Below are 11,863 nucleotides of genomic sequence, written 5' to 3'. Positions count from 1 at the left end.
GCAAGCTTGAATTTTTGCACAGTGCTAGGAAATTAATTCAGAGTGGGTGGTACCACCTCTGCTTCTTTTTCTTTACAGCTGCGTGTTACATGAGAGAATAAGTTGTACGTAGATGTCTATTAGAAATAGCATAGGTATTCAAAGGTACTTTCATTATGTTCTAGGTCATTAGTGCTGTCTCGCCTCCTTCGCATCATTTTTTTGTAGCATGCTCGTTTACATGCAAAAACCAATGTGGCCTGTTCTAATGCATGCAAGGACTGCCCAATAGCTCATGATGTTTTGAGCCACTCAATTTCAGTCTTGGCTGCACTTGTGGATTTTGAACTGTACTGAAGCTTGCAATATGTTTGAATTTCCTGTCAAACTGGTTTGCTTGTTTGTATCCAATTTATTGAATTATTTCACTTTCATTAGGCTAATAGTCGTTGAGTGTACTATCATGCTGGCACATTTGATTCTAGAACTGTAATAAATTTTCAGACATTCTATCGCTTTGTCATAATTGTTGCACCTCGTTAGACACAATCTACTAAACACACACAATAAAACTCCCTTCAACTTCGTAAAACTCCCAAAAGGCGCATAATAAACTCCCAGACCTACCTGTAAAAGCTCTAATAAAGAGCTAAAATGCACTCCCAAAACATCTGTTTAAAACTCCCTTAAAACAGCTCCCTAAAGCTGTAAAAATTAACTCCCAAGCATTCTCTTATATATTCCCATAAAAAGCGAAAATTCAACTTTCAAAATTAACCATAATTGCTCCCTTAAGCAAAGCTCCAAAAATATGGGAACAGTTGCTGCCATGTTTACACCTAAGCACTCCTACAAGGAGGCAAAATAATTTCCCAAAGGTCTCCTTCAACACTCCCTTAAGAAGCCAAACGTTTCCGAAAATGTAAGTAAGGACTCCCATCGCTTCTCCTATAAATTCCCATAAGCAGCAAAATAAAATACCCATGTCAACTTGTAAAAGCTCCCAAAGCTCCTCATAAAAACTTCCATTGTGCTGGTGTTCAAAAGAGGAATAAAAAACTCCCAACGTTCCCCATAAAGACTCCTGCAACCGCTCAGGGGTCGGTGTTCAAAGGAGAATTTAAAAACTCCCATAATTCCCCATAAAACCACCAAACACAAGGGTGTGAAAAAAAACTCCGTTTGAATGGAGGATATTGTCCTCCCTTAAGGGCTTGAGTTATGCAACGAGGCCAAAACTCCCTAAAAGGGTCAAACCTGTTTACAGTGTACCTTGAATTTTGCCCTTGAGTATGCGTGATGTCTCCTTTGGCTGTGCAGTGTATTTTGAGGAACTGGTGGAGATTGCTGCAATACGTAGAAAGACAGACAGAAGGTAAGCAATACTGGAGGCTTCAAAGCTATTGAATGTAGACGTTACGTTCCTTCGTATACGCAATATTGGAGCCTGCAAAGCTTTATAATAAAGATGCTGTGTTCGTTCATGCAATGCGTATCTTATTTTATTTTTTGTTAAGGAAGCACTGTAATAAAGGCTAAGAAACAAGGAACTTTCTACGGTAACGACTCCATGGAGAATTAAAATATGAAAACACGTATTTTCAGCCCAATGCAGAATAGCTAACAACGCTCGAGCGCACATAGCCTGCTACAGAGGTTGGAAGAGAGCGCATTATTGCCATACTGCAAATATTGCACGTGTACCACTTTTGAAATAACTACATTTCTTTTGCAGAAGTAGGGCCCCATACCTATGCAGCAGTCGCCGCGCGTATCAAAGCTCTCTGCCCCGAACGGCATGTGTTCATAGGCCACATTTCTTAACGAACCATTTTATTTTATTTTCTAACTTCGTCATTGCATCGAACGTGCATCGCAGCTCGGACGCTGCCGCATCGCTGTTTTCGCTAGCATCACCGCTCATTGCTGCGCATCAAAAAAGAATACGAAATGAAAGTCGGCGTAGCAAATGGGCAGCAGCTGTTCATGGCTGCAAGGCCGCTGTCACTAGTTCATGCGGCTAACAGTGACATAACGAAATGCGAAGAGAATGAGTCGTTAACAACGCGCAAAAGAACTTGATGTGGCCTTACCTTGAAACGGTGAAGAAGCAGACGCTGGCAGAAGAAGCCAACAATAATGCTCAGGTGCATTTTACAGAAAGAGCCCGGCGGAGCGGTGTGACAAGGCTTCGCACATGTTGGGTCGTGCCCAGTGGTCATGCCGCCTGTCAAGCTGCTAGCCGCAGCCGCAGCCGCAGCCGCATTTTTCTTTATGTGCTCTGCCACCTAGCGGAATCGGCGAAGCTCCATAGCTCGGCCGCGAAACGGCTCGAGTGTCCGCTCCTGTCGTTTACTATGTTACTCTATGGCAGAAGCGAGAGAAACCGGCCGCTCATCTGAGCGTTGGCCTGTTCGGTCACCCGTCTGCGTGTTTTTCTATCTTTGCACGTAGCGTGGTTTGGTGGGCTCCCGGCGAATTGTCGCATTCCTTCCGAACTCCGACATGGCACCACTGCAGTATTGGACTACGGCAAGGTGAGAAAATTTGTTCGACAGTCTGCGGCACACTTCAAGCAATTAAGCTTACCGCAAGGTACCTAGGCTAGACTTGTGACGCAGTTAACAAAAAACGGCGCGGCCGTCGTGGCGCCCTTAATTTGAATTAATGAATCGTACTGGAAGATGTTTTCGACGCTTTCTATGGGAGCCCCAGTATTAGTTTAACTCATTTCTGTAGTTTTTGGGCATGGTGGGCCCACAGGCTGCTTTGACGCATTTCTCATGTACTGACTTTTACTGCGCCAAGCTCGTGGCGCTTTCCCTGACCCCCAATATTATTGTAAATAATTTAGTTACTTTTTGGGGTACTTCTCAAGCGCAGTGGGCGCGCCTGGCGCTGTGACGCGGTTAGCGAAGAGCAGCTCGGTCATGGTGCGCAGTTTCGCTCTTTAATGCACCGACAAGTTCATGGCGCTTTCTCTGACGCCCAACGTTGCTGAAAATTATTTTAGGCACTTTTTTGTTACTTACGAGGCACCCTCGCCACGTCTGTCCTGACGCTGCGAAGAGCAGCTCGGCCGTGGTGACAGTTAATTAGGCGCGCACTGAATCTTACTGCGACAAGTTTGTGACACGTTTATGGCCCCGCAACAATTTAAGTCTTCTTTCGGTACACAGGCTTGCCGAAAACGCGACGAGCAATTGCCAAGAGTGATCACACGGGAGCGTGTGGCTTGCGCCGGCAGAACGAACAAAAGATAACGCCAAGGAGCTCAAACGCCAGAAACTTGTAACTTGAAAATTCTGTCTTCTGAACAACTGAAGACAGGCTTTGCACCCACGCATTTGTCTTGAGTACGAGTAGAAGGAATACTGCGCGCGTCCAGCATGGTCTCGTTGAGCGCCTGCGTTGTGGCCACCTCTGTGTATTCGTAGCGTACTATTGCGTCAGTTGTGTAGCCAAGCTCTGGAAACGCGTAGTAGCCAGTGTATTCGTGCTGTTAAAGTGCAGGAAATAAGGCCCGGGAAGAGGGGAATGCTTGGAAATAGAATGTTTTCCTGGTATGTACGGTATTGTTTGGGATGAGTAGGGTATTTTCTACAACGTGTGTGTAAAAGCGAACTGCTTTTGTTTGTAATGCCACCTATTCACCACTTTCGCACGCTTCGCCTCTACATGCATTATTCTTGCATGTTAATACCAAATTGACACGTGCTTGTAATTTAATTTTTTCAGCTGACGCCGTCTGGTGGAGCTTCCTACGGGAACTATTGCTGCTTACCTGGTGCCACAACGTTGGATAAATGCACAAAAATCCCGCAACGAGCATTTATATAGAATAAAATAAACATTTCCTCATATCACAAAGCGTCTTGCTTCTTTATGAAATTGCACGTGGCACACATTCGATGGAGGCTTGTAAGAGCGTTCCCAATCCATTTTATTTAATAAACGATTTCGCACGAATACCGGACGCGGTCGAGCTGGGAAGAAAAAAAAAGCGCAGCCGGCGTGACGCGTACCAGCTAGCATTCAAAACGCCGCGCGCAGAAAACCGAAAGTGTGGTTCAGGTATTAACGCCGACGGCGTGGTACGCTACAGTCAATTGCGCCGTTGGGCACTATGGGAGTGTCCACGCTTGTTGAATCCTTTCTCTATAGTACAAACATTCAAGTCTGATAAACCAATCCCTTGATCCGTAGATAAGATTCCGATGAAGGCGACTTAGCGCCGAGGCATCGTTGTTGAGTGTACTTGTTTTCAACACAAGCTCGCCTGATGAGTTGTATTCGAGATTCTCCATTTTCAAAATGCCTTGTTCTTCACACCAATAAAACTACGAAAGAACAGCGGCAACTAAGACAATCACGAGCGGGAGAACAACGCAGGACAAGCAGCGATAAAGGTAGGAATCAATGAATAAATTGATTCATGTTCTTGAGAAAAGGATCGTCCCGAACATCGGTGGAAGCACGTCACAGCACATTGGGAAAGCGGCGGGGCACATAAACAGAAAAAAAGAGAAGATGCCAGGTGGCAGGGGAAGTCGCAATTAAGGGTCGTGAGAACACGAGCAGGCGTTGATGCAACCAGTTGACTACCAGCGTAGATGTGTGATGTGGAGAGAAAACGATTGGAGTCACCACCATCCGTCCTTTGCAATGGTATATGTGCCCGCAGTTCATGGTAAGCAACATAGGCGGAAAGTTTTCATTTTTTTCGGGAGGGGGGGCTGGAGCCCTATCAGCCTTCTTAACCAGATATATATATATATATATATATATATATATATATATATATATATATACGCGTGTCTACTTCACTGTAAATGTTTACCCGGACCCAGAGCTGCTTTTGTTCTTGTATATATATATATATATATATATATATATATATATATATATATAGATATATATATACATACATATAATAATATATGGGGTTTTACGTGCCAACACCACTTTCTGATTATGAGGCACGCCGTAGTGCAGGACTCCGGAAATTTAGACCACCTGGGGTTCTTTAACGTGCACCTAAATCTAAGCACACGGGTGTTTTCGCATTTCGCCCCCATCGAAATGCAGCCGCCGTGGCCGGGATTCGATCCCGCGACCTATATATATATATATATATATATATATATATATATATATATATATATATATATATATATATATATATATATACCCGCCGTGGTTGCTCAGTGGCTATGGTGTTAGGCGGCTGAGCACGAGTTCGCGGGATCGAATCCGGTGTGTGTGTGTGTGTGTGTGTGTGTTTGTGTGTGTGTGTGTGTGTGTGTGTGTGTGTGTGTGTGTGTGTGTGTGCATCTCTTGCGCTTGAACAAACAAAACTTCGGGTGACCTCGAAGAATTGTTCACTGAAGTGACGGCCTTAAGTGAGATTTTAAAAGATCCCATAGTAGGAGTCCAGGAAAACCACGGGGAAGGCGGGAAATGTAAATTCAAGGCGATGAGCAAAACTAGAACAAGGTGAAAGCACGAGCCAACGTTTCGACAAGTGGACTTTTATTCTTCAAGACGACATGTATGCTTTCCTCGCCAAAGTATATATAGTTCGGGTTCTTCTAAAGGAGAGAGGGCGTGAGGCGGGTGGGTGCGGCAACGGGCGAAAGTGTGTTAGCGGTGAGGGTGTGGAATTGAGAATAAAGGAGTGTTGTGCACAAGGCCAGGGACACGGCCGTCTGTGAATCACGTGTCAAGGCCCGTGTGTCGGCCGGTGTGTCAACGGCGTGCAAAGCAGCCTTCTATTGTTTCGCTTGTAGTCGTGGGCTATCGTGTCTGCGAATGAGATGATGGAAGGAGCGAAAGAAACCGGTGCTCTTGGAAAAAAAAAATGAAAGAATAGAAAATACTGAAATGGAATAAATAAATAGATAAAAGGCGATCAACTTATAACATATCAGCATACTGCTAAATGTCATGCTGCATGCTTTCTTTGCTACAGGATACAAGTTTGAAGATGGGATTCTTGTAATACAATATCAATTAGTGTTATTTGCGACACCATATATGACACACCACAGTTCGCTCGCGACCTGTCCTGTAGTGAAAACCTGAAGGAAATCTAAAAATAACTGAATCCTGCGTCGTTCAAAGTCACCAGTGTGGAAGCTACGCCGACCTTACGCTGACGCAAAGCTTCTAATTAGTTACTTCGGTCTGTATGATGTACATGAAAATTCCCCCGTGTATGTGAATTCATTTGTGTATTTCTGCCGCCTGTTTATGATACTTTAACATGCGACATGCGAACAAATCGGTAGTACTATGCAGCCTATCCCCATGGGGGTAGGAATAAATGGGCTATACCTAAACGCTTTGCAAACCGGTTCCCCCGAACCACTATAATTTTAGTTTCTTCAAAGAGGAACTGAACAGTGAACAAAATGTGAGCGTGTTGAATCGAATCTCGATCCGAATCGGTGTTTTGGATTGACATCCTGCGGCCTGAAGCGCTCTTCAATCAGCGTCATATGATATTACACGAGAAATAACACAGCTAGACATCAACATAACGCTTAATAATTGACCGACCTTCAAGCCAGGTAGTTACGATAAATTAAAACTAGAAAACATTGGAGTGCAGAACCGTGTTCAACGCTTGTGGAAATCTGTTCGCGGAATGTGCAGGTGTTGCCGATGTCTGCCTGATGCCACTGCTTGCGCTGCGCCTGGAAAGCAGACAACTCGGCTCGTACGGTGCCGTGTACGCTGTCGTGGAGACGGCGGTCAGCCTCGCGTACTGCTTTGGTACGTACTATTGCAATGACAATTTTGTGGATACTTCCGGAGAATGTCGGCCTGCGGCGGCGACGCTAGGTTACGTACGAGTGCGACGCAGCTCGCGTGCTTTGGGTGCGAAGGAAAGCGTTCGAGGGCGAGAAGGACGGCGGTCTTGCCTTCAGTGCCTTGCTGGCCGCCTTGGAGGAAGGAAACTGAGGCCCTACCCCCTCAGCGCGCTAGGAGAAAAGTTTGGAGGAAATGACGTAGTAGGTTTTCCTCTTTTTTCCTGATTTTTTATTTCTTTGCCGTGGCGGCCACGCCTTTCGGGCCACAATACCGGTTTTGTTTTGGTTCTGTGCTCTCACACGAGTTGCTCCGTAGGTTTAGTACCGTGGCAAAGGCACCGTGCGGGCAGGTTCACGTTGGTCTCCGTGTTTTGTTGAGCTGTGTTAGCTGGACCGTGCTCTCCCGGATTTTGCTGTGGCCAGGTGGGACACGAGGAACTAAAGTTCGTGAAATGAACGCGCATGCAACGCTGTACGCAATGTACAGCACCACGGCAATGGCAACGGACGAAGTAATATCCGCGGGAAATATCGCCCTCTTTGGCGGAATCATGCTAACGTGCTGACGATTGTTTAGTATTGCTGCGGAGCGCGCCCGTCCGAGCACCACGGTTGCGCGCAGCGCGGCGTGGTTTCGCGAGAAATGTAAACAAGAAAGGAGAGCTGGCCCGATAGGCGGAGCAACGCCATGAGCAACGCCAACTTCCGGCTTCACTTTAGCTTCACAAAGAGTGACGTCAGGGCCTCTCCTGAGTTTCCTTCCTCCGTGCTGGCCGCAAAGCTCCGCCCGCAGTTTGACGCAGGGACAGAAGCCGCCGCCGTTGCTGCTGGTGCTTCCGGGCACGCAGCGCTCTGCTCCTGCACCGGTTCGAAGCAATTGTTTGATCAAACAATTCTACGGTCACTCATACTTCGCCTTACATACAATATGGTTATTGAATGTGCACGTGAAAAAGTTCCTTTCGCTAACCTTTGCAAGATAGCAAGGCTACGATGGAGCAGTCATGCCGAGCATCGTTGCAGCGCAGTTGCTCAGGCAGGGGAGATTATTTAAGAACAGCTCGTTTTTTGGGCTTGTGACACTGTGCAAGCCTAGGAAACTCGCCGACTCGTAAGTCGAAGCCTCGCAGCGAGTTTTGAAGCAGCGCCGATCGCTATTTGCAATGAGACCGTCTGCGCCGCGCGAGTGTGGCGCTGCTGCGTTGAAAAGTAGAAAAGCTACTAGATTTACTGTGTTTATGAAAGATAACTTCACTCTGCTGCAGCCTATCGCAGAGAGCGTCGGCAGTATTTCAGAGCGGCAACGACGAAGCTTCCGCAAGGGTGTGTATGGTGAATGCGCGCTGATCTCTAACCTAGCCTTAACTCCGCTTGTGCAACCACCGTCTGTTCATTTCCAACGTGTAACCTTGACAAGTTCATGTTACGTAGGCATTGCACGCGCGAAAGTGCGTCTCGCTTTACGTTGTGTAGTTATGCAAGGCCACCCGTGCAGCTCTAATTCTCGCGTTGGTTGCGCTTTCACAAATGTCTCGCCTTCTGGGACGAATCCCGCTATCACCTCCGCTCTAATTCGGCATGCTTCATAATGACAGCGTGTTTCTTGGACGGACTACGCTTCCATGGCGTGAGATTGCCCAATGAAGACAGGACTGGGGAGACTTGGTTAAGTGAAATGATTTCATGTCACTAATCTAAACAAAAATAAGCGCACGTGTTCACGAGCATGACGCTGCCGTACTGCCGATTTATTGAGAATGTGAACCCCAAACCATGGGGCACAATACCCCTAAACGTGTCACGCTGAGGAGGCACTAATACCCATTTGGTCGCAAGCTTCACTATAATGGCACATTTCATTACATATGTTCGTGAACATGACACTGTTGCGCAAGAAAATTCACAGTGAACAAGGCAAGAATGCAAAATACATAATATGATGGAAAGCACCACAAAAAACAGAAAGCTACGATGTAGTTCTAATGAAGGAGTTTGAAAATATAAAAATGAACATGGTTGACATATTAGTGAATGAAAAGAGGAAAATGCATTTATTTACGATTATCTATCGCATTGAGAAAAAGTAGTAAAAAAAACGGGTGCCTGTTTGCATGGCTCAAGCTATTCAGCACATCATTTTCCTGCCCCCACCGGCTGGGCTTCTTGCGGCGCTTACTTGCCCGTGCAAACTTGTTCTTCTCTCTTGTGTACAAGTGCGACGACATCTGAGAAAAAAAAATGCACAATTTCTGCCGAGGTGCCTAGTCTTGGAATCTTCGCCCTGCCATCTGCTAGCCGCCTGGTTAGCTCAGATGGTAGAGCGGCTGCCCCGGAAAGGCGGTGGTCCCGGGTTCGTGTCCCGGACCAGGACGAATTTTTCTTCAACTTGAGGCCTTTTCTTTCGAGAAACCCGTATGGGTTTCCTTTGTAGCAATTGCTACGAACGGATGGATGTCTTATTTCCCCTTTATTCATTACTTCTCTCCACCTTGCGGGTTTCCGCAGGACTACTACCTTAAACAATTGCCTTTGCTTCGTGTTGTCGACAAATTCGACTTCGCCCTGCCATCTGCTAGCCGCCTGGTTAGCTCAGATGGTAGAGCGGCTGCTCCGGAAAGGCGGTGGTCCCGGGTTCGAGTCCCGGACCAGGACGAATTTTTCTTCAACTTGAGGCCTTTTCTTTCGAGAAACCCGTATGGGTTTCCTTTGTAGCAATTGCTACGAACGGGTGGATGTCTGATTTCCCCTTTATTCATTACTGCTCTCCACCTTGCGGGTTTCCGCAGAACTACGTTAAACAATTCCCTTTGCTTCGTGTTGTCGACAAATTCGACTTCGCCCTGCCATCTGCTAGCCGCCTGGTTAGCTCAGATGGTAGAGCGGCTGCCCCGGAAAGGCGGTGGTCCCGGGTTCGAGTCCTGGACCAGGACGAATTTTTCTTCAACTTGAGGCCTTTTCTTTCGAGAAACCCGTATGGGTTTCCTTTGTAGCAATTGCTACGAACGGGTGGATGTCTGATTTCCCCTTTATTCATTACTTCTCTCTACCTTGCGGGTTTCTGCCGAACTAATACGTTAAATAATGGCAACCTGCTGTTCATGATCTGAGAATACCTGCCAAACGCACCCCAGCCCACCCTTATTCTTCTGATTATTTCCGTCTCATTATCCGGATCCGACGTCACTACCTGCCCTAAGTATATGTATTCCCTTACCACTTCCAGTGCCTCGCTACCTATCGTAAACTGCTGTTCTCTACTGTTAAACATTACTTTAGTTTCCTGCAGATCAATTTTAGACCCACCCTTCTGCTTTGCCCCTCCAGATGAGTGAGCATGCATTGCAATTGGTCCCCTGAGTTACTAAGCAAGGCAATATCATCAGCGAATCGCAAGTTACTAAGGTAATCACCATTAACTTTTACACCCAATTCTTCGCAATCCAGGTCTCTGAATACCTCTTGTAAACACGCTGTGAATAGCATTGGAGAGATCGCATCTCCCTGCCTGACGCCTTTCTTTATTGGGATTTTCTTGCTTTCTTCATGACGGACTACGGTGGCTGTGGAGCCGCTATAGATATCTTTCAGTATTTTTACATACGGCTCGTCTACACCCTGATTCCGTAATGCCTCCATGACTACTGAGGTTTCGACAGAATCAAGCGCTTTCTCGTAATGAACGAAAGCTATATATACGGGTTGGTTATATTCCGCACATTTCTCTATCACCTGATTATAATGTGAATATGGTCTATTGTTGAGTAGCCTTCACGGAATCCTGCCTGGTCCTTTGGTTGACAGAAGTTTAAGGTGTTCCTGATTCTATTTGCGATTACCTTAGTAAATAGTTCGTAGGCAAATGACAGTAAGCTGATCGGTCTATAATTTTTCAAGTCTTTGGTGACCCGCCGTGGTTGCTCAGTGGCTATGGTGTTAGGCTGCTGAGCACGAGATCGCGGGATCGAATCCCGGCCACGGCGGCCGCATTTCGATGGGGGCGAAATGCGAAAACACCCGTGTACTTAGATTTAGGTGCACGTTAAAGAACCCCAGGTGGTCGAAATCTCCGGAGTCCTTCAATACGGCGTGCCTCATAATCAGAAAGGGGTTTTGGCACGTAAAACCCCATGATTTTTTTAAAGTCTTTGGTGTCCCCTTTTTTATCGATTAGGATTTTGTTAGCGTTCTTCCAAGATTCCGGTACGCTCGAGGTCATGAGGCATTGCGTACGCAGGGTGACCAGTTTCTTTTGAACAGTCTGCCCACCATCCTTCAACAAATCTGCTGTTACCTGATCCTCCCCAGCTGCCTTCCACCTTTGCATAGTTCCCAAGGCTTTCTTTACTTCTGCCGGCGTTACCTGTGGGATTTCAATTTCCTCTAGAGTATTCTCTCTTCTATTATCGTCGTGGGTGCCACTGGTACTGTATAAATCTCTATAGAACTTCTCAGCCACTTGAACTATCTCATCCATATCAGTAATGATATGGCCGGCTTTGTCTCTTAACGCATACATCTGATTGTTGCCAATTCCTAGTTTCTTCTTCACTGCTTTTAGGCTTCCTCCGTTCCTGAGAGCATGTTCAATTCTGTTCATATTATACTTCCTTATGTCAACTGTCTTACGCTGGTTGATTAACTTCGAAATTTCTGCCAGTTCTATTCTAGCTGTAGGGTTAGAGGCTTTCATACATTGGCGTTTCTTGATCAGATCTTTCGTGTCCTGCGACAGCTTACTGATATCCTGTCTAACGGAGTTACCACCGACTTCTATTGCATACTCCTTAATGATGCCCACAAGATTCTCGTGTATTGCTTCGACACTAAGGTCCTGTTCCTGAGTTATTTTATTTTATTTAATCATTTTATTTTATTTTCACAATACTGCTGAGATGTGTCGAAGCAGGAGGGGGCTACGTGAGCAAATACAAAACAAAGCAAACTACAAATATATACAAGGGCTACAGTCAAGAAGATTCATCAAGTGGGTGGCTGTAACCAGTGGGAATTTCCAGTAGGGCATTCCAATCATTGATTTTTTTCGGAAAAAAAAAATGAGTTTTTGAAAG

The 11,863-nt window shown here is 46.0% G+C and overlaps 1 protein-coding gene across 1 annotated transcript in view; it reads left to right on the top strand.

Annotated features, from left to right (window-relative positions):
- Nucleotides 1-2,090: 2,090 nt before the first annotated feature.
- The window catches only part of LOC142566215 (synaptic vesicular amine transporter-like), a 46,675-nt gene continuing 36,902 nt past the window's right edge, over nt 2,091-11,863 (top strand). Inside the window, exons 1-2 of the mRNA XM_075677056.1 lie at nt 2,091-2,516; nt 6,637-6,756. Of these exons, the coding sequence (XP_075533171.1) occupies nt 6,657-6,756 (100 nt within the window). The 5' untranslated portion in view covers nt 2,091-2,516; nt 6,637-6,656. The remainder of the gene's footprint in view (nt 2,517-6,636; nt 6,757-11,863) is intronic.

This window comes from Dermacentor variabilis, unplaced genomic scaffold (assembly GCF_050947875.1).
Source record: "Dermacentor variabilis isolate Ectoservices unplaced genomic scaffold, ASM5094787v1 scaffold_12, whole genome shotgun sequence".
NCBI lineage: Eukaryota > Metazoa > Arthropoda > Arachnida > Ixodida > Ixodidae > Dermacentor > Dermacentor variabilis.
Note: the sequence above shows the minus strand (reverse complement) of the source record. Positions and strands in the feature narration are given on the sequence as shown.